The sequence below is a fragment of the Sparus aurata genome, chromosome 19, assembly GCF_900880675.1.
Source record: "Sparus aurata chromosome 19, fSpaAur1.1, whole genome shotgun sequence".
NCBI classification, from domain to species: Eukaryota; Metazoa; Chordata; class Actinopteri; order Spariformes; family Sparidae; genus Sparus; species Sparus aurata.
Window position 1 is genome coordinate 18388990 of NC_044205.1, and position 27327 is coordinate 18416316.

General features: G+C 40.0%; 2 protein-coding genes across 8 annotated transcripts; one reads left to right on the forward strand and one right to left on the reverse strand.

The window, feature by feature from the left end:
- Positions 1-405: 405 nt before the first annotated feature.
- sec22c (SEC22 homolog C, vesicle trafficking protein) lies at positions 406-7680 on the reverse strand. The gene is made up of 7 exons (XM_030399016.1): positions 7422-7680; positions 5566-5777; positions 5259-5422; positions 4801-4977; positions 4558-4676; positions 3543-3608; positions 406-3455 (listed from the first exon to the last, which is right to left on the reverse strand). The coding sequence occupies exons 2-7, from the start codon at positions 5745-5747 to the stop codon at positions 3255-3257; spliced, it is 909 nt and encodes a 302-aa protein (XP_030254876.1). The 5' UTR covers positions 5748-5777; positions 7422-7680; the 3' UTR covers positions 406-3254.
- A 13-nt stretch (positions 7681-7693) lies between these two features.
- nktr (natural killer cell triggering receptor) lies at positions 7694-24890 on the forward strand. 7 transcript variants are annotated; one of them, XM_030399008.1, is made up of 17 exons: positions 7694-7822; positions 10460-10538; positions 11585-11659; positions 12752-12859; positions 14121-14165; positions 15947-16034; positions 16910-16939; positions 17435-17580; positions 18334-18550; positions 18744-18911; positions 19034-19121; positions 19586-19734; positions 19820-22477; positions 22649-22732; positions 22966-23025; positions 23987-24088; positions 24215-24890. In XM_030399008.1, exons 2-17 carry the CDS (start codon positions 10481-10483, stop codon positions 24282-24284), a joined length of 4146 nt encoding a protein of 1381 aa, XP_030254868.1. In that variant the 5' UTR covers positions 7694-7822; positions 10460-10480; the 3' UTR covers positions 24285-24890. The 7 variants fall into 7 exon arrangements, with proteins under 7 accessions (XP_030254868.1, XP_030254869.1, XP_030254870.1 ...); XM_030399010.1 differs by lacking the exon at positions 7694-7822 and adding an exon at positions 14458-14481; XM_030399009.1 differs by lacking the exon at positions 7694-7822 and having other exon boundaries at positions 10301-10538; positions 19844-22477.
- The last annotated feature ends 2437 nt before the right edge of the window (positions 24891-27327 follow it).

A 27327-nucleotide genomic window follows, 5' to 3' on the forward strand; every position in this document is an offset into this window, starting at 1 on the left:
TTTTTGTCTCTTTGGACAAAGGAAGAGAGCAGCTCTGCAATATTAGGAGATGCCAAACCAGGCAGGGCCTCAAAAGTCATTCAAATAATTTTAAAATCAATTCTACAAGTAACAGGCAACCAATGTAAAGACGCTAAACCTCACCAGAGAAACAACTTCTGACACAACCTTTAAATGAGGATTAGTGCACTGTGAAGGAGCTCCATCTGGTGTAACGTTGGAGAAATGCATCAATACGTTTTACACTTCATGTTCAAGTTTGCTGTTGTAATTCTATTGAATGGTTTGTTTATAGTTTATTGTTATTTCAGCTGTGTATTGAGGATCGAGCCAAATCCCCAAGGTAATTAAGTTTTAAAATTGAGTCATTCTGATTTTCCGGACACACAAATCAAACGTCCACAATTTGAAAAAAAAGACACTATTTATTAATGAAATGTCAGTTTTACCACAGCAGGAAAAAAACACACAAAGCCCTGTAATGTAATCACCAGTTGGCAGTTACAACGAATGGCATTGTTACATTACTTCCTATTGTTACAAAGAAGTTGCAGCCACAAAAACCACGGAATCAACCTTTTGTGAATCTAATCAGACACAAAAGACTTCATTCTGCTGCTTTTGCATCGAACAACACAAGGAAAATGTTCTATTAGACATACCTCAGATTTGCCCTCCTGAACCTGAATGATTTTCAACCATCACCAGTACGTCAATAACAGAAAAACATATATATTAAGAAAAGGCTGCCACCTGTTTCTGTTGTACAGTGTGTCTTCACTGTGTGTTATAAACTTTCATAGTCAACACGATTCCTTCACTTTAATCTCAAGTCTTAAAATACCCTCCGCATTATTTGGTTTGACGTCTTTAGAGCATTATTTTACAATTCATTTGGTCGAAGACTTGCAGTGGAAATGGTGAGTCAGTAAAACCTCCTTCGTATCAAAAATATTACAGCGTCACCACATGTCCTGTACAGGAAAATACCACGCGGCATCACACATGATAACAGAGTGTCACTCACTTGTGATATTCAAACATTTTCATGAATTTATGTCCAAAATAAAACTCAGTCTAATTCTCAGCCAAACTATCTGGATGGTGGTTCAACTGGATTATCTGCAGCTACATTTAACCCTTCCAGTGGAAACATCTGTATTTTATTACACTTCGTAAACCATGAGCTAAACATTTACAAGCTATTTGTTCTTTAAAGTGAAGGACATTTGGATTGTCAGATGAGATGCAACCTTTTAGTTTTCCTTAAAATTCCCCTCAAACTTTCTATATAAAAGAGAAAAATCTGATGAAAAGGACTCAATGCTACTAATTTGACAAACACTAAAAAAACAATAATTTACTTCCCCTGCGATTCACAAACATCAGTGAAACTGTCTAGCTATCGAAAACTGAACGCCTAAGAAGCTTAAACACAAAATGTAAAAACAGACTTATACTTAGCCTTGTTATTTAGCAGCGCTACTGTAATGTGTTCTACATTAAAACACAAATTATATGTTCATAACAATCTACGAACTACAGTTAGGACCGAAAAAAGAAATAAAAACAAATCAACCAATCAAGTAAACTTAAACCTTGATATAAATATCACTTAAGCTGAAATTGATATGCAACACATTCAAAAAACGACTGCCATCCCCGGCACAAACAAAATCTAAAACTAATAGTGCAGTCAAAATATTTCAAAACCATTTTACCCATAAAATCAGTGCCTTCATTTTCCTACCTGCAGTCTACGTTTTGACAAGGAGATCAGTAGAAAAAAAGACGAGAAACTAAAATATCTAAATTTGCTTTGATCGTACAAAAATTAGTTTTAAACTGGAGTTGATGAGATACGGGTTCTCCTTGGATCACAAACTGTGTCGACAACACAATGCCTTACATGACTATAAAACTAACCGTCCCTCAGTACAGAATGTAATTACACAACTAAGCCCTTACATTTGAACCTTTGCAAAAACTAGCTGAGCACTTGCCGGTGTATCTACATACACTTAAGTCAACACAGTAAGGCATAAAAACAACCCACATTAGGCTGTTACTCTAGCTCAGTGAGCAAAAGACACAAATCAGCCCGCTTTTCTTCTCCTTCACTGATTTTTTTTAAATCAAACTACACTAAATAATTTATGTATCACACCGCTACTAGAGCAGGATGGACTACCCCACCTGTCTGCGGATCGGCCACATGTGACTATTTGAAATAAGATGAGTCTCTTGTCTGATACAGTCACAGAACTGTCACCTTGAGTTGTACACTGCAAAGATAGTCAGCGGCCTGGGGCAGCAGAAATAATACTGAACTTAACGCAAGTAATGATTCATAAAAACATTGAAAAGCATGAGCAGCTTCTGTGTGATGAAAATTATTGTTTCTACGTGGAAAACTTTGGTCAGCAACTCAGACAGAGAAAAAACCTCACTACACTTACCCCGAAAAACATTTTGGGACAGGATGGCACTGGTGGACTGAGATCGATCGACATTTGAGTTTCTAAAACAGACACCTGCTTTAAGCTCTTCTGTTAGTATGTGTTTGCAGTAGGGATGCGCCGATTGTGAAAATCTGGGCCGATACCATATTTTTGTTGTTGTTGTTGTTGTCCAGTTTATTCAGTTTTTGTTGCCATTTGTTCCCCCTTTAGTGCTAGGGGGAAAAAAGTCAACAAATATTTGCTGTAAATAAAATAACTAAACTGTTTTAAAGTCTGTCAGCACTTCATAACACTATCTATTAAAGAGTAAAAATCATCAAAATGTATGAAATAGTCAGTAGTATTATATCCCTTCACATACTTACCCAGCCTTACAAACTGATGGCAGTGATGTCACGAGCCAGTAGCTCATGAATGTGTCATTACAACAGATAAACATCAGCCACTGCTATCAGTGAATTTCATCTTATTTGCAGTGGACAAGTTAATATCGGCCCATTGGATAAATCGGTGCATCCCTTGTTTGCGGTTGTATTATTAAGGTTGACTGGATACTGAATGAATCCAGAAAAACAAAAACTGCATTTCACTGTATACCCTTTACAGTCTTGGAAACAATGTACACAAAGTGCAAGTACATACTGTATGCAAGAAAATATGAACCTGTAATTATAATTTTCCCATGATGACACAAAATGTATGAATGTCTTTTGTTAAAAACATCTTCATGACTCCTCATCATTCTCACCCGGAGCTGTGAGAGGTACAAAGCAACAAACTGTCCACCGCTCCTCAGACCCCGCAGTCACCGGTCCTGTCCTGGAGTTTGCGGGTGTTGATGAGGAGGGTGGAGAGCGAGGCAACCGAAATGTGGAAGATCAGCTGCCACACGTTCCTCAGGCCGAGCAGGTAGAGGTTGCATAGGACGATGACACTCAGCAGAGTGAGGGACTTGTGTTTCTTCAGGGACGAGTGGAACAGGTAGAGGTGGCACTGTGGACACAGGAGAGATCAGTCACATCGAAGAAGGAGGAGATTTCTTTGACGTGAGCAAGTTTTGAAAAAGCTAACTATATTTACCTGAAACACACAGCAGACAAACGCCAGGAGAAATGCCACGACATTCCACACACCATCACGATCATCCTGCACGTCGGAGAACGAAAATACTGAACAAACTGCTGATGTATCAGTCAGGTGAGAGTCCACGTAATTTAAAATGCATCACACTCATTTCAGATTGAATGTATAGGTAATTCTCACAAGAGCGACAACTTTGCAGTTTTGTGCAGACCTCATCATTCTGAAACCTCTGCTTTCACAGCAAAATGGTAATGTACAGCAGACGGGTAAGCCAGCTCCACATATCTATAATTAATGTAAGCTTATACATCAGACTGTTTCTAAATACAGTCCCCAACGAGACACAACAAATGGCTTCTTTTTTTTCTTATAAGTGAGAAGGCCGCAGTGTCGCATTCTTTTGAATATACAACATTCATTAAATGTAAAAATATAAGTTTATATTGAATTTAACATCTGATATTGAATATTAAAACATAACATACATGCTGGACACCCTTCTAGATGTATTGAAATTAGGGAACGACCGATGTTTTTGTCAGGGTCAATACTGATCAAAATATTGGTAATCCAGGGGACCAGCAACTGACATTTGGGATCAATATTTATTTGCAGTTCAAATTAAAATCTGTGTGTCAAAATTTTGGAGAGCACATTTCAAATACTGTATATTGAGGTACTTACAGTATAGCTTACTGAATATTCCCATTTTCTGGTACTTCATAATTCCGCACAACAACATTTCGAAGGCAAATATTGTACTTTTAACTCGAATACAGTTTCTTAAAACTTACTAGTTACTTTTCCATTTAGATAAATACTTCATTACTATCATATCATTAATTAGCATCAGAACCAACACAGCCCTTTTCTTAAATTGATTTATTTTATTGGCCATTTTATCAAAGGAAATATTCACAAATCCAACTAACCATTACTAACACTACCAAAGTTTACAGCCCTCTGGACCTTTGCCAGGGTTCTAGCCCCAGATTCTGGCAGTGGCACGTACCTGGAAGGTGTACTCTATGAGGTGAACACCACGGATTATGTTCAAAGATGCACACATGATATTTAGGACCAGCGAGAGGATGCCTGGTGCTGTCACTGGTTCGAGTCTTACATTCTGACCTGTCAAACAAAAGAACATGATTGAGAACTTTTTCTCATTTCTGCATTACAGAATCAAACATTACAGAAACTCTACCGTGTTGTTTATGTTGTGCTGTAAAAATCATATGGTCAACAGTCTTACCAGTTCCAGCACCTTGCTCCATATGCCCATTAGCAATGCCATTGAGCTCCATGTCCTCCAAGTGAATGACTTGAGCAGGGTGGATTCTCAGATCCTCCTGGACCTCTGCCAGTGTCACTTCCAGGGCCGGACCACCACTCTGGTTGTACTGCTGCTTCAGCTTCTGAATGGTGCTGTCTGTTAATTGGCAGCAAGGGCAACATTATTATTGTTTCCTTTCAACTTCCCAGGGACTACAGATGGAAATCAGCAAGTAAATCTGTTGCAAAGCATCTTTTCTCATTTTTCAGATTATTGTATTTTATGCATATTCCCTGACATAAAAAATGTAATAAACTACACTAAATTTGGGTACATTTTAGGGTATTTATGCGTATTATTTAAAAACATCAGGTTTTAAATCAAGGCATAAAATAACAACAGCTAATCTGGATGACAAAATTTATCCTCCTACTCACCAAATTCCAAAAATGGATACGGTCTGTTTGCCAAGGCAACAACAGTGCTATTGAAGCATGCCGTGAACTCCCAGCGCAGATCTTCCAGGAAGCAGAAGGCCTTAGCAACAGGGAGGCTGCAGTGGCACACGGTCATGTAGGATACACCCTCTGACGAGACGAAGCTGAGCAGGTGAGAGGAGAATAGGTGTTTAGTAAACAAACAGCCTGGCGCAGCGTGACACGGATGCCCCATGACAACATTCTGTTTTTGCAGTTTCAGAGAGAACACAACTGAGACAGTCTGCTTTGGTTCCTGGATCCTTACTATATATTGAGCTCACTGCCCTTGACAGTCCCTCTGTCAGGGAAACAGGCCAGTGCCTTGCTGATGGTCCGGAGCTGCTGCTTCCTCTCCTGGAGCTCTCTGTTGTGTTCAAAGTCTGTTGAGGCTGACAGGGGGAGTCCATCCCTGACTCGGACCACGAAGGCAAACAGGATCAGAGACATGATCTACTAGGTCCATGAAGAACACACAGCCTACAAAAAGGAAGATCAGACCATTAGTATTACAATGTAAGGGCTGCAACTACATTATTGTTATAATCATACAGCCATTTCCTGAAATAATCCATCGATTTTGGTCTTTAAAATGTCAGAAATTAGTCAGAAATGCTTCTCACAAGTCCACCGAGCCCAACCTTTAAGGCAACATTATGTAACGTTCTTTTTACCTTCAATTAACACAACAAAATCACGTTGATGGTGTCTTGTAATTAGGTGAATGGTGTCTCTGTCTCATCCACTTGTCACTTGTGTCTGCACTATTTTACTTCAGTGAGGGGGTCGGATCACAGCGTTGTGTACATGTTTACTTCGAGATACAAGTTGTCAACACATTAAATTGTTATGACGTAATGAGATTTGGCTGTAGTGAGCACCTACATCATGTCTGACAAATTGTTACAGACAGGGGATTTGTGTTTATGACAGTGGTGCTGCACTCAGAAACTGTCGGGGGCGCCAGATTGCACAACATTCCTACATTACGTTGCTTTAAATGTCTTGTTTGTTATAACTCAACAACATTATGTTGTCTATTAGAAAAAAAGTGAATCAACAAATATTTACAACTAGAGCTTTACTTTTTGGGGCTTTTTGTTGCTTTAAATAACTTTGGTGATTATTTGATTATAATTACTAATAGTGGAAAATTAGTTTGCTGTCTACTGACTTTGTGTGTTTTTGCTGTGTCGGCTCCTAAACTATGGAATGATCTGCCTCTGCACATTAAACAGGCCTCATCCTTGTCGGTTTTTAAATCACTTCTTAAAACCCATCTCTTCTCCATAGATTTCGACACCTAGTAAGAGGTCGACTTGATCTTCTTGATTTTATTCCTTATTTTGATTATTTTTATTGCATTTTTTACTCATGTTTTATGCCTTTTAATGTACTGTTGTATTTTGCGCGCGATGTGAGCAATTATGTCTTTCTGTTTGTGATGTCTTATTTATTTTTTCTGTACAGCACTTTGGCCAACTTTGGTTGTTTTCAAAGCGCTTAACAAATAAAGTTGGATTGGATTGGAGTGTGAATTATCTGAGAAACATTTCAGCTCTATAACATACTAAATCACACTCAGTTGTCAGGTTATTAGGTATAGCATGATGATAACACAATTACATAGTATAACATCCTATACCTTCATGAAGGATTTAATTGGACACTTTAACTGTTGTGATTCATCCTAGTAGTGACTTAAAAGGCCTGTGGTTACTGACTTCTTTTGAAAGGCGTTTTTTATATTTACTCCTCCCCATTTGTATCAGCGAGGATAGCTTAACTATAAGAAACATCTATTGCATGGCTAATAAAATAAAAACCAGAGGCACCACAAACCACAGCATCCAAGAAGACCACGATAGAGAATGACCACACTGAAACTATGAATTTACTAACAGTTTCGCTTACAACTCAACATTATAATCTTCATGGAAGATTTTCTAGCAGGGCTGCATTAGTTTTAGCAGGTGTAACGCCACACATGGAGTGCTGATGTAGTATTATTAACTGCGTAGTTCTTAAAACTGTAAGGTCTTTTCGGTCAAACTTCACTTGGAAAATACCGATACTCCAGTCTACTATAAATATAATTATAAACGTGTAGTAACACCTTCTTACCTCATTATCATGGGTTTCATGCTGCACCTTGTCACTTAGCTACTGTAGCTTAGCTTACTACAGCATCATATCAAAGAGCAGGTAGCCAGCACTAGCTTCAAATGCGCGTTACGGGTACAATCGCATACTTTCTATTACCAGCGATTTAATACGGGAAAACCTGAACAACCTGTCGTAACGTATAAGTATTAAATTGCACTAAAACAAGCCTCGGCTAACTTGGGAGTCTTCTTCCTGATACAACAAAACCACAACAAATCTGCTACGGAACCGCGAGAGGGACAAAAATAGAGCTGGAGTCGGAGTTATCTTGCAGCGCACCATCCTTTGCACTAAAAAGTGAATTTGCTAATGTCCGCCCTTAGTGACTAGCTGACTGGCTAGCCAGCTACTGCACAGAGGTTAGTTCTGTCATTTGTGTCTCATATAATATCTCTAACCAATTTTATCTTTTTTTTCTATCATTGCATTAAATGTGTAGTCATTTCGGATGAGAGAAATCTATCGCAACCGAGCTAACTTCAGCTAGCCGCTAACCTAGCTGTTAGCTAAACCGTTTTGCAAGCGCTAGCCTTTGTGCTAATGTTGCGTTAGCTGTTGTTAGCAATTGAGCCGACGCTGGCGCACGAGTATTTGCTGCTCTGTTATTGTTTTACACATGGTTTGAACTTGTTTTTCGGTTTCAGACAAAACCACCAGTTAAATATGGACCATATTGACAGTTAGCTAACACAATACTCAGGTGATGTTACAGTTAGCTAATCGACTGTGATCAGCAGTTCCATGTTTTGATGAGACATCATGTCAGGCTACGTGTGGATCATAACATCTATTATTTTAGTGTGTTTCATTTATCATTATTACTGTGATCTGCATTTCTTCATCTAAATAGGCTTGAAAATGATATTTTTAGTGACGACTTCTCTTGAATTGGAAGTCGTTTATTGCTTTTTATAAATGGCAGAGAAGTTTAACCAGTTTAACCATCTGACAAATGCTATTTCCAGTAAATCAACACAGGCGAGGTTTGTAACATGACATCTGGCTACTGTACAGACTAGTATTGTACAATTTTAAATAGGTATGACTTTTGAACAGAGTACTGCAGCTGCAAAGCTGTGGGGTAGATATCCATCATTTTTATGATTAATTGTATCCTGATTTTGCTGTCTGATTGCCATTAAAATAATCTAATTTGAAAATGTGCTACTTCGGCTCTGATACAACACTCTCTCATACATCCTGAGCATAATAATATCTGATTGTTAACAGGTCGCAGTTAAACACTTGAGTTGATCTGAATCTTCAAAGTAACTCTTATTTCACTGGGGGGAGAGGAAGTGTTAAGTCCCAGAAAATGGAAATAGTCAAGTAATCTACCTAAAAATTGTACGTACAAACAATACTTGAGTATATTGTACTAACGTTTATTCATCACTGTTTGTGATGAATGGATATTACTGCCAATAAATATCAGTCTCAAATATTGGTTTTTAGTCTCCTTGGTTTTTAATAATTGACATCTGCCCTGAAAAAGTGATAGAAGTCTACCCCTACTTAACATTAAGTCTGTGGACACACTTGAAATATTAGGTTGTAGAGATGTCTTCCTTATATCCTTCTGATTGTACTTGTAAGTATTTGCTCTTTTGTGTTACATTGCAATTGCTCGATAAGTGTTTTCATCAAGTGAAAGCCATTTCTCCTCTCGTGTGGTTGGTAGCTATCAGTCCCCTCTGTTTTCAGTTTCCTTTGCTAAACTACTGCCCCGCTCAACACACATAAACATGATGTGAGTCGATAATTATTAGATATCAGCAGTGACTCAGCAGTTTCTGAACAATTGTACGCTCTGTTTTCTCACAGTCGTGCACTTTCTTTGGTGGCAAAACAGAAAGGCAGGACAGACATGTTAGTCTGATGTATTACTTGTGCACAGGTGAAGGCTTATATGTGCTTCACAGTTTATAGCTATTGCTAATTTTCATTCCTTGTCCCTAGTTGGGCTTTCACATGTACATAGAGCTTTTAATGGTCAGTATTATAAATCACAATACAATAAACACACATGCCACACTACATCAACACATGTATAACCTACATCCAAGAACAATAAGCTAAAAATTGGTACACCTTTGGTTTGCATTAAGCCAGCACTTATCCTTTGTTGTAAAAGATTTAAGTCAGTAATGTGTTCCAGATCTGACAGCCTTTTTTATCGAGAAAGCTGATTCCCTTCACCATGCTTCTTGTCACTCTGTTGCGGTTATGTCTGTGGATATATCCAGACAGAGGCTCTGGGGCTAGACTGTTGATAGAATTGAAAATGTATTTTATTTTTTAAGTTTTAGAAAAAGTAGGACATTTAACATCAACACAATTGGGCAGAAATAGCCCTTTAATTAAGATCAAGTAACCAAATATGAACACTATTGCACTAGAACCAAACAGATTAACAAGGATTGACGACGAACTAAAAACAATAATGACCCCCTGCAAGAGGACACACTGTAATTCACATAAGTTCATTGATTTTTGTGCAACAGTAGAGGAGTACTGGCATTTGACAAGTCGAGACAGGGTTTTGGAAACATTGTGCCACGATTTCCTAATCATTTTAATCAAAGGTAAGCATTCTGAGGTAAGATGCTGTCTTTGGCATTTGCGTAAGCTGTTGTGGCTTCTTGTTCACATAGTTGAAATCAAACATTTTCAAACCAGCAAGCCACTGACAAATCTTAAAGATACATGTGAGGAAGCTGCGCTGTGCTCTGCTCAGATTTGCATAGCCAGTACATTTCTCCCTAGACCTCTCTTGTCACACTCCCCTCCCATCGTTGTCTCTCCTCCCCTTTCTGTTTCTATCCTCCCTCGCTGTCTTATAGTCTCCCCACCCTCTTCTAAATATGCTCTACCCTGTCAGTGCACACTGATAGGAGATAAAAGGGCAACCTGAATGAGGTGTTTGCTGCTTCTTTAGGAGAAAGCCGCCTTGTTATTCTTCCTGCTCAGCTTTTTGCACTCTTTCTACATTTTAGGTCACTCGGACTTTGATCACAATGGGGGTGAAAGACCGCCCACAGTGTTACTTTGATGTGGAGCTCAACCGGGAGCCAGGTAAGAGAATTTCAAATCAGCTTACGTGCATGAGAATGAGTTCTGGATGTAAACAGACTCAGCTTACTTTAAGAGGCGATAACTCTGAACTGACATCCTCAATTGAGATGCTTGTTAGAAGTATGTAGTTTGTTTTTGTAACCTCTGAGGTTTTGATTGACACTCAGTGGCTGCTCGAAATGAAAGTGGAACTCTCAGTAGTGCGTTGGTTTGGTAGACCGGTTTGGTGTGAGTAACTGTGCCTGTACTGAACGATTGTATTGAAGTGAAGCTATAAGAGTATTGTTTACTTCTTGAGCCGGAACTTTATACGAATGAATGTGAAGATGGCACAAACCGGTTAAGTGACGTCAGGTTAAACTAAATGGTAGTAGAGTGTAGTCTGCATCAAATCATACTCATTCATAAATACCAGCCAATAATTTATTTATTTTTTCATAAACATCCATGCATTACTCCCTGAGCAATTCACAAACATGTCCTCTAAAATACCTTACAATGTTCAAGAAAGTGACAAATAACTCCACCCTTCGCCAGGATCCACAACATAAGTTTATGGGGTCTGTTCTGGGCAGAGACCAATCCTCAATGTAAGTTTTGCAGCAATCCATTCAGTAGTTTTTGTGCAATACTGCTGACAAACCAACCAACCAACAATGGGACATGGGTGAGAACATAACCTCCTTCGCTGAGCTAATAAATATGTTTTTTTTTTGTTTTTTTTCATATTTGGACATGGAGAGACCAAAGAATCCCCCGTCATACTCATAAAAAAAGTTTTAGTTTTGCTGCTAGCTATGGAAAAGTTTCTATCACTGAGTTTCACCACAGGGTTCTTCTAATTGTTGGAAACCAATTTAAAATGTGCAGTGTAGTAACATCTTAATTGTACCCGTGGCCTATTAATCTCTCCGCCCATTGTTACTTGTTTTTTGGTAACACAAAGTTTAGATCAACGATGCCTTGTATCATCATTAAACATTCTTAAAGTTTTCCAAGCTGCAAGTTGAATCGTACTAATATTTTTCTCTTTGTTTGTTTCACAGTTGGGCGTATTGTCTTTCAGCTGTTTTCGGATGTTTGTCCCAAGACATGCAAAAACTTTCTCTGTCTGTGCACAGGTAAGCAATGTCCCATCACGTTTGTGTTCATGTTCTGTACGCTATTGTTTAAACATATAGTTTTTAAACCTGGTTGAGAGCTTAACATGAAACTGGTGTGTTTGGTTTTACTGAAGTACAACTGTAAGACATAGCTTTATAGTACTCATTTCCATAATTTGAAAATAAAATAGCCACAATGAGTAGATGAATCGTTAAGAAGATTACGTATGGATTGTAAGACTGTGGTCATCTGATATCTAGAGGACAGGATCTATGACTGTGGTGTGAAGTGTCCAGTGACAGATGGAGGCGAAGGGTCCTGGTCTGTCTCCGTAGATATTTCACCCAACTGTGTAGGACACAGTGTACTGTAGTAGCAGTGGTCTGCCTAGAGATAGCCATAAATCTGCAAACAGACTGCAGATCGATCCTCCCTCTCATTTTTCTCCCCACCTGGCCAACGGGAATGTGATGCTGGCAGGGGCAGACGGCTGGTTAGTCTGTTCCTTTTCTTGCACATAATGACACAACATAACACTGTAACATACACCGTTAAGCCGTGGCTTTTTTTTTTTTTTTCAAATTGTGTGGTGTGTCCTTTTAGGAGGGGATCAGCTCACACCATTAGAAATCAAACTCTAGGAACAATGCTGAAGCCAGTGAAGCAAAATACTGGAAGATTAGCAACCTAAGCTGCCCATGTGAACAGCCAGCCCTCTGTCCTCTGAAAGCACCCTTAAACACATCAACACATCTAATGAAATCTCTGCCTTCACGTCTCCTTTCACCCAAGGGGAAGGGAAATCCCAGGGGGGTAATAGCTCTGGGCCAGTATTCTGTCCCTTGCCAGTATCACTACACTCAAGGATTTCTTAATGAATTCCTGCCCAGTATTAACAGCAGGCTGCCTAAACAAAGTCATCCAGTTAATTGAAACTGTGGTTTGTTTCCCTTGTTTATAACAAACCCCATGTGGCAACATTCAAGACTAACATTTCTTAACACCTTAAGCCATCTGGTACACAGGAAAGCACTTCACACAGTAGCAGCTCTGTTTGATGTTTTATGTTGGATGAGAGCTTGATTAAAATACTGGAAATCTAATTGCAGGTGAAAAGGGAATTGGCAAAATCACAGGGAAAAAGCTGTGCTTCAAAGGCTCGACATTTCACAGAGTTGTAAAGAACTTTATGATCCAGGGAGGCGACTTCACCGAAGGTAATAATGTCTTAACGTATCACCTCATTTACTTTGTGATTCCTGTGTGTTTAGTCAAATTTATCGAATTAAGTAAAACTAATTACTAAAGTACTCAAACTATTCCCTAACTGCTGGCTCCATTTTTACATAAAACCCAAAGATTTTTTTATCTGAATTTAGATTAGCTGAGTTTAGTGGAAATGGACTAGTAGCAGGTTTGTCTGCAAACCCAAGGTTGAAAAAAGCCAACACAAACAAAGTGTGTCCATTTCAGTTCAAATATCAGAGTTCAAAGTCCGATACTTCCATGTGGGAAGAGAAAGCTGGTTGAGTTCAGTTCAGTTTTTGTCCTACCACAGCATTACAGAAGGTGGTTTGAAGATAACCCAGGATTGTTGTTAGCTCACCATCAAAGCAGATTAAAGAAAAAAAGGAAGATGTTGTGGTGGTGGAACCTATTAAAGGTCATGAAATAACAATTCACATTTTCAATGTTAATGTTCTCTTTCATTGTACAACGTGTACATTTCATCAACAGAATCTCATTTGTGAAAATCACAATGGGCCTCATTCATGAACCGTTCTTACGAACAAATTAGTTCTTAGGTCCCACTTACGAAAATTTTATGAAGATTGTGGCATTCATGATTTTTTTCTCATCCAGGATTTATTCTTGGGTAAGAACAAATCCTACGAACACTCAGGAGTACTCTTACGCACATTTCAGTCCGACATGTTGGCTTACGAACGCGTTGATGAAACTGACGGCAGGTTTTCTTAAGGAACCTCTTAAGAACAACTTAAGAAAGAATCTAAGAAGATTCTTAAGAAGATATTGGTGAATGAGGCCCAATGTTTTTAAATCAAAGCTTATCAAAGGCTATACAGAAACAAAACAACGCTGTGCTAGTAGGACCTCTAATATCGCTACGAGACCATTATAAGATCAATACAAGCATAACTCAAAGAGGAGTGCAGAGAGATACAGATGCTGGACATTCAGTCCGTTGTCTGAGGAAGTGTCAGCTGCTCAGTTAGGTAGAAACTGATGCTTTAATAACAACAAAAACTATGGCAAAATAACTGATAGATGATGATCATCTCATCAAAGTGCTCTTATGCAGCATTGTCTTTGTTGTAGTTGTTTGATTTTGACAATTTTTAAATGAACATGGCACCTTCTGAAAAAATGTGTCTTATAAACGTGGATTTGTCACTTTTTGTCTCATGTGGTCGCACTTCTTCCGTCATGTTGAATTTCTACTGTTAATCTCTGTAGGAAATGGACGAGGCGGAGAGTCCATTTATGGTGGCTACTTTGAAGGTAATGGGAATGTCAGATTATCTAACAAACAGTCGATAAATGTTTTTTTCTGAATACTTCGGAGCCTCTGACTATGTTATTTTTGCATGAGCACAATGTTGCACGTTTCTTGTGTTAATGATTTTTTCCCTGTGTATGACTCCGTTGACCTTCACTTTTCCATTGTATAGTGTTGTCTTCTACTTAGTAACAGTAGTGGGCTTTATCAAATCAGCATGGAGAGTAGGCATTCTATTTATTGAAAACTACAATCTTCCTGCCTAAAATTTTCAACATATTCTTTTATTTATAGAGTGGTCTTTTGCAAAATGAGAAGGTAAGAGATGTACACAGCTCAGTAACACCATGTCAACATTGTCCCCACCACTTTCCTCTCTCAGTAAAACCGGTGCAAATGTTTGCAGTGGTGCAGATGCAAATTTGTACTGAAAGGACGTGAAAGGGTTTTCTGTACGAAAAGCCACCCTGTCAGACCCCCCGAAGCCTCAGGCTGCTCAAATTGCATTTATGTCACATATGTGGTATTTATAGCCACGCGACTACCGCGACGTGGGGTCCGATGCAGGCTGCAGGGCTCTCTGTTCTGGTTTGTGTTTTTGAAGTTAGACAAACATTTCATGGATGCAAATAGCTTGATGATATTAATGATTGTTAAACTTTTCTTTATTCAGATTTACTTTAGTATGTATCCTGTCTTACATTTAAAGTAAAGATAACTTGAGATGTTTCATATTTCCGCCAATTAAATTGTCTACTAAAACTTCACTCTGGATTAATTTAGTACTTTATAGAAAAATTAACAGAAAACTTGAAACTAGCTTTACATAGTTAATTCATAACAGCAGGGATCTAGTTCCCTTTTTTGGTCTATCTTACATTTCTGCTGTAGTTTTTAAAGTTGGGGTTAGTTTAAACAAACCACATGTTCGTCGTGACAGCGTGAACATTAGGTATCTATGGAAGCCCATTTCCACTAGTCAAAGAAAATAAAAATAAGTTAAATAAGCTTGAAGAAAAAAATATTCCCATGGTTAGTAATAATTATGAGATTCAAAAGATTCCAAATTATGAGGAAAAAGTAGTAAAAGTCATTAAGATAACAATTGTGCAATTAAAAAAATGGAACATGATTGTAATATATAAAAGTCAAAATTATGTGATACCTCATAATTATGAGGAAAAAGTCAAAACTTTTAGATAAATAGTTTTCTCATAAATTCTTTTTATGTCAGAATTATGATTTACCATGGGATCTTTTTTCTTTTAATCAAGGCTACATTCTCACTCATTTTTATCTTTAATTGGTGAAAATGGGCCTCCATTGGTATCTCCAGAATCTGTTGGACCCTCTTTAAATCCAACATCGTGGATCCCACATGATCTCTGCTCAAATTTTCTTTCGCCAGTTGATGATAATCGAACCTTGATTTAGAGAAAGGAAATGGATGATCAATCTATCTCAAGCAAGGTAAAATTAATGGAAATCAGTATGTTATTCTTTGGAACATGGTCAGAATGATTAAAAAAAATATATGCGATCTTTAATAATAATCTAAATGATAGAAAACCAGTTTGGTCCATTAGAAAACCACTAGAAGAAACAAACAAAACCTTTTTAAACAGTGCTGTAATGGAAGGTGAGGTGAGTTGGTGAGGCAATGATCAGGTTTGATGGATAAAAGTATTTCTTCCTTTTTCTCGTTCTTCCCTGAATATTTCTGTAAATACATATCAGAGAGCTCACACTGAGACGTCGATCCCTCTTTCTCTGCTCCCAACAGATGAGAACTTCATTCTCAAACACGACAGAGCCTTCCTGTTGTCAATGGCCAATCGTGGGAAGGACACCAACGGCTCACAGTTTTTCATGTGAGTAACATGAAGTAAATGAAATCACTCTGCACCTTTAATGACTTTTTAACTGACGGAGCACTTGCATTATTTATTTGCTTTTATTTCTTTATTTTTTTATGTTTTTTGCGTTCTGTCCCTTTTTTCTGTCTTGAAACTGTAGAGTAGAGTTTGATTGAGTGTGAACATCAACAATCCCCTCTTAGTGTGCAGTTTAGATTTCTAAGTGCAGAGAAACATGGATTCGTTCTTTTTTTACCTACAAATGTATTACATTTTTTCTCTTGCCATTTTTTGTGTAAAATTTACAGAAACTCTAGCATCCTGCTCTTCCAAGGTAATGTGTCTCCAAGGCTGTGTTTCTCTCTCTTCTCCTGACTCTTTTATCATTTAGTAGTTTGTATTTGCAAGTATTCTGCAGAGTTAAGTGTTTATTTTGGATGTTTGAAAAATATTCACAAAGTTGGCTTCAGGTTATTTGGCTTTGTAGTCTCACTTTAACACTGAAACAGGTTCTCATAATGAGTTACAAATATCCTCCAGGAGTTAAAAAGACTCTTGACACATAAAGGAGGAAACATAATCAATGTCTCTTTATATTATCCAAATTGATAGGCAACACTCTGCCTGTTCATGGCTGTTATAGTTCAGCAGCCAAAATTAAGGTGAATAAGAATAATAGAAAGTGTTTCTAAATTGATTTGCAGTCAAATATTAGACAAAATTCAGTGCTTTTCTTTTGAGATTTTTTTCCATGGTACAGTAGCACCCGCACTTTGTTGAAGTTATTGGTTTATTCTCATTCTTTTCCTACGTTTTCTCCTTTTTCATGACCCTGACATTGCATTTGGTCGACCTTCCCCCGACCTCCCCGCTGGATTCTCCACAAACAGCACAACGAAGATGGCCCCGCACCTTGATGGGTAAAATCTTCATTTCTCTGTGCCATTAAAATTATATTTACAGTTATTAGCGATCCTTCATTTCTCACTTGATATGTCCAGCATCTCACTCTGTAAATCCTCTTGAAGTACCTAAAATATATTTATATCTAACACTCAATAGTCATGACAAAGTATAAGACATATTAAAGGTTAGTAGAATCACAGAATCTGTTCTTTGGTAGGATTTAAGAGCTTGAAACTCAGCTAATCAGCTTCATTATGACAACATGATTGTTATTTGATCACATTTGATTGACTTACCAAATGTATCAAATTTAGATTGACATTAACTTTTTTCCTACTGATCCCCACCCACCTCAAACCAACGAGAAATACAGAAATCTTGCATATGAAATACTTTACGTTGTTCTAACTTGTTTGAGATGCCTTCACTCATAGTAAGGAGCTGATTGAGAAAAATATATCGTAACTGTGCAGATATAATGGGTATCAATCTCTTGTTACCCCGCACAGAGTCCACGTCGTCTTTGGTGTCGCCATCTCGGGCTTTGAGGTGATAAAGAAGATCGAGGGGCTGAAGACTGATTCCGCCAGCAGACCCTACGCTGATGTGAGAGTGATGGACTGCGGACAACTTATCACCAAGTCCGCTAATGATGGTAAGTCAGCAAATGATTTATTTTATCTTAAAGGTTACAGATATTTTATGTTAGTGATTAAAAAACTTGTTTTATGGGGGAAGAATCCAGCTTTTTACCACGGAGGAATAAGCTCCATGACACTTTGGATACATAAGCAGTATTTGTTGCAATATGGGATTTGCGCAAGATAAGAAAAATATAGAATATCATCAGACTTTTAACCTACTGCTCTATGGAAACCTCACCAGTCTTTGTACATTTGACATATTGCCTCCCAGACAGTGTAATAGGAGTTTAATGTCTGGTGTTCATCACAACTTATGTTAGCTCTTTATCAGAAGCTTAAATAGATGTTATCTGTTGTTTTAAAGAAATATTTTTCTCTCTCTTGTTATTGTCTCCTGTGGGGAATAATGTGTGCTGCCTGCCTGTGATTGTAACTGGGTCATATTTCGTGCCCATTCTGTTAGAGGTTGGCATTTTGATGCCAGCTTTTTCCCCCACTGGCATTCGTGCGGGGCGTGTAACCTGATCTTCAGTTTAATGAGGATCAGCAAGGTGATCTCTGTGGACTTCAGTTGGCATCTGCCCACCTGACTCTGCGAGGCCTCCAACATACTGAGAAGAATCAAACAAAGCCGTCGTTGTTGTCGCGTTAGACCACCCTGAAAATGACTCGTGGCTTTTGAACTTTAATTCTCACTGGCACATTCTTGAAAATAAAAGTAATTTCTAATTAAATGGCACATGCTGTTGTGTTTCTGACTTCAGTACTTGAAGGCAAGAGGAAAAGGACCTCCCATTCGGCCGACTCGTCCATCAGTTCACATGAGTCGTCCTCTCAGTTCTTCTCTTCAGGGGAATCTGAAAGTGAAATGGACAAAAAGCACAGACAACGGAAGCAAAAGAAACATGTGAAGACTAAACAGTCAAAAAAGAAAAGAAGGGAATCAAAGAAGGAGAAAAACATTATACCCTCAAAGCAAAGGTATCTTTTCTGGTCTCGGTTCATCATCACATATTTTAGAGCTTATTTAATTACATGTGTCTCAAATGAACATAACCACAGTTTTGATCCTGCTCAGGTAAAAAAGATATACTTACAAGTTTCACTGTCAGTTTTCATAGAGACGAGACAGGTTGGTTCTTTGCATAACAAATCATTGTTTTGCATCTCACAGTCCTGTGGAAAAAGAGATGCAGGACACGGAGAATGAAGTTGAGGGAGAGAAGGAGCAGAGTGGGAAGAGAGAGAAGCCTGTCGTCCGACCAGAGGAAATCCCACCGGTGCCCGAGAACCGCTTCCTGCTGCGACGGGACATGCCCTCTCAGGAAAATAAAACAGAGATGTCAGTTTTAAGTATATTTATATGTTTGTTTGTTTTTTTGGACTATATTTCATCTAACCCATTGTCAGTCTATAACTATATGATTACAAAAGGTGTTTCCTTTCGAAATTTCTTCTTTTCAGAGTTGAGCAAGAAGAAACGTTTCTTTCGACTGAGCAGAAACCAGCCGTCTCAAAGTCTGGACGGAAGATCAGAGGCAGAGGAACAATGGTTTGTTTACCTCAACTCAGATCAGATACTTGTCAGATCTGGTGTTTACTGATCCACGTTGATTCGAAGGGATTAGTTGTCAAGTAGGGCTCCAACTAATGATTATTATCATTATTGATTAACCTGCCTAAGATTATGTAGGTCTATTAACTTTCAGAAAATAGTGAAAAATGTAAATCTCAGTATCTCAAAGTCCAAGAGAAATGCCTTTAATGTCTTGTTTTGTCAGTCCAAAACCCAAAGATATCTTCAGTAACCCTTGCTGTATTTCATCAGCCATGTAACAACTTATGTTTTAGTTTTCTCCATGCTCATTCCTGCCTGCATAACTGTTTTATGAAAACCATAAATCACATGAAAGGCAAATAATCTTCACACACAGCCTCAGCGATCTGTTTAAAGAGTTTTTCATGTTTTCTCATGAATGTTTTTTGAAGTATCAATACATTTTAACTTTTTTTCAGAGATATCACACCCCCACAAGATCTAAATCGCGCTCTGCCTCTGTGGAAGAGCGCGGCAGCAGTGATACCCCGCCTCACTGGAAAGAAGAGATGAAGAGAACCAAAGTGTATCAGCCGCCGAGCATCGAGCGATGGAGCAAAGGAGACAAGTGTGTCCTAATATTTTACTATGTTACTTAGAATGTCAGATGTGTTCTCTTGTTTTCTTGCTTCATGTGTCTTTTGACTTAACAGATTGACTGACCATTCCTCAAGCAGATGGGACGACAGGAGCGACTCTGCGTGGTCCCGGTCCCGGTCTGCAGAACACTCCTCAGATCGCAGCTCTAAGAGGTCCAGCCAGCACCGCCAGGAGAAGAAAGAGAAGAAGAAAACCAAACGGAAGAAGAAGAAAACCAAACGTAAACAAGGCAAGAAGAAGAGCTCCAAGAGCAAACCTCAAGAGCCTCACCTGTCGGAGGGTGAAAAGTCAGTGTCTTCAGAAAGAAAGTCCAGAAGATCCCGTTCTACATCCCGCTCCTCCTCAAATCAGCATCATTCGTCAACTCGGAGGAGACGGCGGTCCTCGCTGTCCTACTCTAGATCCTACACATCCAGTCAGTCCAGATCAAGGGGCAGGTCCAGGTCTTATTCAAGATCAAGAAGCCTCTCTAGGTCTAGAAGTCGGTCTTTGACTAGATCCAGATCTCTGTCCTATTCTCGATCACGGTCTAGATCCAGATCAAGATCAAGATCCAGGTACCGATCTAGGTCTCCGACCAGAAAGAGAAGTTCATCCAGATCCTCTAGAAAGAGGAAAGCTAGCAAGCCCAAACCGGACACCACGATCCACGTCCCCGATAAGCTTCCAGACAGCAAAGTCCCACCAGCCCCAAGACTCCCTAATGTCCCGGCTCCTGAAAGTGTCCCTGTGATCCCGCTCAGCGACAGTCCTCCACCCTCTCGTTGGAAACCTGGCCAAAAGCCCTGGAAGCCCTCCTACATCCATATTCAGGAAATTAAAGCTAAAGTAGCTGCTAACATTTCCAGTGCGGGACAGGCAGCTGATGGTGTTACAGAAAAGGCTCAGACTTCAGTTGCACTCAAGAGTCTGCCAGGTGATCCTGAAAGCGACAAAGCTCACAAACCTGCAGGGCGCTCGCACAGCAGGTCCTCCAGGAGCAAGTCCTACAGCCGATCATACAGTCGCTCAAGGAGCAGAAGTTACAGTAGATCCAGGTCCAGATCCCCTCATCAGCAGAACAGCAGGTCGTCCTCCTACAGCAGATCAGACTCTGAACACTCCCAGAAAGCAGGGAGCATCAAGAAGAATGTGCTAGACAAGGGATGGAGGGAGTATTACAGCTCTCTGAAGAGGATCAGAAATGTAGACAAGTTAATTTCACTTGAGAGTAGTCAAGATGCTCAGTCTGGATCGGAGAACAGGGCAGGCTGTGAGCAAAGTCCAGACATCAGTGGCTCTGTGGAGAAAATAAAAGAGGAAGGCAGCTCACAGGATCGAGAGATGAAGCATCACAGCTCGGTACCAGTGGAGAGCTTTAATAGCAAGTCTGAATGGGATAGTGACAGTGACAAAGTGAGTCAAAGCAACAGTAAGTCCCTGTCAAAAAAACAGCAACAAGCAGTTCAGTCCAGTGAAGCTCTTGACAAGAAATTGTCCGCTCACACCGGATGGAATTCTGAAAGTGACTCTGAAAATATAACAGCCAGGACTGTGGCCATATCTGAAAAAGAGGAAGGGGAGGCGAGCTCAGAATCCGAATACGAGACATGCAGAAAGATGTCCGCGGCGGTGGACGCTCTGGCACAGAAGATTGCTGCTGCTATTTCTAGTCCGTCTGAGGGAAGTCCTGAAAAGGCCCCAGAGCCGGAGAAGCCCAAGAGCAAGAAGAAGGCCAAACGTAAGCACAAACGCAAGAAAAGAACTGAGAACAAAAGCAGTTCCCATCACAGTAAAGGCAAAGGGAAGAGATCCAAGAGGAAGCATCAGAAGCTCAAAGAGACGTTTCACTGGCAGCCACCTTTGGAGTTCGAAGAGGAGGAGGAAGAGGATGAATCAAAACGAGAGAAACGTAGTCCAGGTAGGTCTGGCAAGGAAAGGCCTGGAGTGGACAGTATGAATGAAAAGGACAGACGTTTAACCTCTTTGAACAATAATCCTATTAAAGAGGAAGACAAGGGGCATCAGAGAACAAAACACACAGAACATCTTCAGTCATCCGACAAGAATGGTGCTAATTTAATCAGCATCAAAGAGCAGCAGTCCATAGATGATATGGACATTTGTACCCCAGAACACGATGCAGAAATTGTAGAAACTCCAGCTACAAAGGATTCATACAATAATGCACCTGAGTTGTCCCTTAAATCTACCTCAGCAAGTAGAGACAGAGCTTTACCTCATAGCAAAGATCAGCCCTCTGTTACCTCCACAACAGCCGCTGGTGGACAGCAAGATGAAGGAACCACCGGCAGACCTTCCGGCACTGCTATTCATTTTAAATGGAAGCCTTTGAAAGGAATGTCGGCTCTACAAAATATCAACATGCCACCCGTTACTTCAAAAAGCGTCCAACTTCAAGAGAGCCAGACCTCCAACAAGCAGTCGGTAAGAATGGAGATAAAAAGCAAAAGCCGGGTCCGACCGGGATCTCTGTTCGATGAGGTTCGGAAGACTGCACGGCTCAACCAGAGGCCGAGGAACCAGGAGAGCTCCAGCGAGGAAAGATCCCCATCTGTCGGGAAGACGAGTGGAACACGATCCCCAAAGAAATCCAGGTCCGTGTCCAGGAAGTCTCACTCCGTTTCCAGTCACCGGTCCCGCTCCAGAGGCTGGTCCCACTCCTACAGCAGGTCCAGGAGTAGATCCCGCAGCTCCAGCTACTCCTCCAGGTGAGACGAAAAGCACACTGATTAATGACAAGCATGAGGGCAGCGATCTATTATTGTTTTTAAATGCTTTTGATGCAGATCAAGAGTGTGAAAGTTATAAACTTGATGGATGTGAGGCTTTTATTCGAGATCGGGTAGAATCTGATTTATAACACAAAGTAATTATTTTAGGAGCCGCAGCAGGAGTCGGAGGAGGAGAGGAAGAGGAAGGTCACGCTCTCGTAGCAGCACATACAGAAGTTACAGGAGTCACAGGTAGACCCTTAAGCACCGATTTAATGATCTATTGTGGCACCTAATTGATCCCAGTGGGAAAAGCAGAGGCAACTCTGAACCTTCAGTATCGTGCTCTTAATTTTACATTTCAGTGACATTAGACTTAGTAACAAATGTTGTCATTGTAAACACAACCTGTCCAAGACTTTCCATTGTGTATTTTTTAACACTACCAAACCTTAAAACGTGTTTTTTGTTTTTCCTCCCATCAGTCGGACGTACAGCAGAAGTCATTCCAGGAGTCGTTCATATACTCGCCACCGGAGATCCAGGTTAATATTCTAACAGACACTCAGAAGAAGAAATATTGAACGGTTTATGTGAATGGGCACTGAGTACCCTAAAATCAGATGCAAACACTTTTTCCAGATTAAAACACCACTTTATCTAATTTGTTTTTTATTAAAATTGAAGGTACACTATGCTGTTTTTTTACCATCCTATAAACAGAGACCAAGTTCGTGAGACAGCCAATAGCAGTTTGCAATCGCTAAAGCCCAGACTACAGGAGGTTAAGGAGCCAAGTGCTTGTCAAGAGGTCCTTCAGTTCAAGAGTCACATAGTGCCCCTTTAAATACAGCTAAATTGGGAATTTGGTGTTGTCTGCTGAAGTAATAAGTGAGTGTCTGACAAGGTATTAATACACCTGTCAGTTTTTATAAACTTAATATGAAGTTTGAAGCAGTATAGCTCATATGATAGCATGGGGCACAACTGAAACAGAGCAGATAAGTGTTGGAGTTACAAGAAGCAGGTGAATATTAAATTATTCTGGTGATTCATAATGTTTCAGGCAAGGTGAAGATTTGTTGCTTTTCATTGTCTGATGCAATAGTGAAATTCCTTTTCTTCAGGTTTGTCAGGTCTGGACTATATAAATATATAATATATAAATATATAATTTATTTTGAATCTTTTTATCAAGAAAATAACCAGCAGATTAATCAATAATTAAAATTACTGTTAGTTGCAGCCCCGGCTGAGAGATAAGTCTTATCTTTAGCCATTAAATTGTTGTGTCTGCAATCACACAGCGCAGGAATAACCAATTAATCTTTCCCACTAAGCACACGCACACATTATTCAGATAAAAATGACAATGTTCAAATAACTGTAGTCTTTATCATCACGACAGGCTTTGCTTTTCTTTGTGTAATTAGCCTCTAGTAAGCAGGTCTTTTCTTCTGGTGATATTCCTAAAATAATATCTTTGTTGTCTGTCTGTGAATGCAGGTCAGACTCCTACGACAGCTACTCCAGCAGGAGTCGGAGCGTGAGCAGGAGACGAGGTCGCCGCCGAAGTGACAGCTACAGGAGCTCAGACCGCCGCTCCCGGTAAGGCGCTCTTGCCCTCTGACAGGCGTGAACACCCGCAGTTTGACACGGAGACAAACCAATCACTCAGCCTTAAATGTGTTCATCTCAGTCCTGGTATTTCATCTTGATTTCTATCTCCTGCAGGTCATATCGCTCCTCCAGTCGCAGCTCTTCCAGGCGCAGGAGTCATAGCCGCAGCAGTCGCTACAGTTGAGCTCTGGAGTCTGCAGAAAGGGGACAAAACCACAAAGTCTGGACACTGAAGAGCAATTACTGTTATCATCTCAGATCAAAAAAGCTCAAAGAGGAAAGATCCTCATCTTGTTACTGCGCTGTATGTTCCTCGTATAAGCTGCCATGATGTAATTGAATGTAAATAAATAAATCACATTACAGGCTTATATAAAGAAGGATCTTTAAGGGACTTTAACAGCGAGAACAACTGGGCTGAATCTTATCAGCAATGAGGAATAATGAAAGATAAGCTGTATATATTTCAAATTATTGTATATTTGTTGAACCCTTTTTTACATCTGTTTTTATACACTGAAACATACAGTTAGACATACTGTAAGTGTCTCATCCTCTCAGTTGTGATGCGTGTGATGGGTTGAGGTTTTGCCTTAAATTCAGGGTCAGCGAGATCGGTTTCTTAAATGGAAGAAATAACTTTTTGTAGCAGTTTCGAGCCCTCATTTCTTTTATTCCCTTTGTTTTAATAATGTACAATGAATGTTAAAACTGTACTCAGTGTATTTTCTTATGTTACTCGAACAGTTACGAATGTTTACGCTCAGTAAACCCACCGCATCTTATCTCACCGTGTCTAGTGTTGCAGTTTTTTCCCTCAGTTTTCAGTAGGAATCCTGCAGAGACGTCACTTGATGTCCTCAAATGAATACAATTGCGCCATCTGCCTTTCAATTCGGAACTGCAACGTGTGTGTGCGTGTGCTGCATAGTAATCTCTATTCTGGCAGATTTATATATTATGTCAGTCAGTGCAGTTTTCTTATTATAGAATCCACTGTGTTAGGTGTCATGCAATTGCAAGAATCAGATTAATACACATCTAAAATTTCACTCCCTGGTCACAGCACAAAAAAAGGAAAGACAACTCTGTTCAATTATTAATTGTACTCAGAACTAGTTAACTGATTGAAAATGTGCTTCCTCCTTTCTGATATTTGCGCACACGTAAAGCTCATGCCTCTCTTGTGGGAGTTTTTGTTAGCCGCTTGCAGGAAAATCGAGAATCGTCTGTCGCACGCCGACCCTATTGAGTTGCAACAGTGCCTGTCCAGTTTTTATCTGCGAGTGCAGGAGTGCAGGCTGTGAATACATCTACTGTTCAAGCCTGCTTTGTATGGATGGCTCTCAGTGCAAATCAAATCTGGGTGTACAATACTCAATCATAACCAGCACGGAAGGATCGCAACAAGCATGCAGTTGTGGGTGTTTTTCAGGAAGGCATAAAAATCCCAAAGTGTGTATTTAAAGGTAGAAGGTATTATGCTCCTTGTTCCTGTCCTTCAGTGTTTTTATTTGGGTTGTTCTTCTGTTGTAAAAGATCCTGAAAGTAAGAAAGGTCAAAGTCAGCACCAACAGACGCTCCTTTCTCCAACAGAAAACACTGCTCCTGAAACGTCCCGACAGTAGTCGCGCCTTTAATTCTGAGACTTCACACTACATCACCATGTCACACATTTGTATTATTCATGCCTAGTTATTTGTTGGGCACGTCAGGATTGATTAAGTGAAGCTGCTCTGTTGTTGTAAGCAGTGTTGGCTCAGACATGCATTAGCTGACCAATCAGTGGAGAGGGGGGTCCTTAAAGAGACGGGAGCTGCGGTGCATCTCAGGCAGCGGGGGAATACAGTGCTGCTACACTGAACAGAACGAAACCACTGATGCAGGTTTTTTTGTACTGAATGCATGTGAATCTATTCTAGTAGTAGCCCAGAATAAATTATGAACCTGAATTAAGAATAAACACCAGAGTAACCGCAACCTGCTGCCACCTGTAGCCGTCGATAGCTTATCAGCTCAGTTAGCCATGCAGCCAGCAATCCAGACCGGTAGCTTGGAGACCAGGGGAGTGTTGGTGTTTATTGCGCTAGCAGCAGCTTTAGACCGGGATGGAGCTAGCTGGTTAGCGTGCTTACTTCAGTAGATATCTCCAGTACAAAATTAAAACATTATACAACTATCCTTTTTTTATTTTTTCGACTAATATTCTTACATATTTATGTCAACATCACAGGCAAACACATGATGCATCAGATGACGTCATGTTACTTCATGCCACCACCTCAGGATGGGAATAAGATTTTCCCTCCACCCTGCAGAGCCCTCTTAACATGCAGGTGTTTAACGCGGTTCAAAATGGGATCTTTTTCGTATTTCCTCTCAGAATGTGGAGGCTTTACATCAGTTCAATGCCTGAGGTTTCATGAGGAAAAAATCATTAGCCTCCTGTCACTTTTCGGGGTAATAGATGGTTCACTTTTCTGCGAATTTCTCCTCTTCAATTTCTCCTTGTCTGAAGTGTTCAAGATATGAAATATTGAACACTTTTTTTTTTTTTGTTGCCGGTGCAATCGAAACTGCATGATTGCTTTGTTTGCATGTTCACGTACTGTAGCTGAAATTAAAGACCTCTCCGTGCTGGGTGCGTTTGAGGATTTGTGTCAGTCTGGGTTGGCAGCTCGTCTGAGTGACTGCATCCACGCTGATAATGTGGCCTCGACACCAAGTGATGAATGGGTTCTGCTCCAGCATGTGATCAATTTTTTCCCCACCTTGTTATGAGCGTATTGACTTCTGCTCCATACGGTCTGCAGGGGTGAGCAATGGCGATGAGGTCCAGGGAGCCTTCAGGGTGGTTAAAGACGAGGCCGAATCAACCGACTGATGGGAAAGTGGGCAACCACCCTGGGGCCCCCAGACCCTCAGGAGGCACGAAGGGGGTGTTCTTCTGTGGCAATTAGAGCTGAAACAATTGATCAAACGTCAGAAAATTCATACGCAACTATACTGATGAATCAATCAATCCAAGTTATTTTTCATGCAAAATTTCCACTAGTTTCAACATCAAGGGGCTTCTGTTTTCACCGGTGTCCATTTGTCTGTTTGTCAGCAGGATTACACAACAACAACTAAACTGACCTCTACAAAACGTAGATGGAGGACAGGTCAGGCCCTTTGAACTTTGGGTGATCCGGATAAAGGGACGGATCCAGGAATTTTCTCTCACT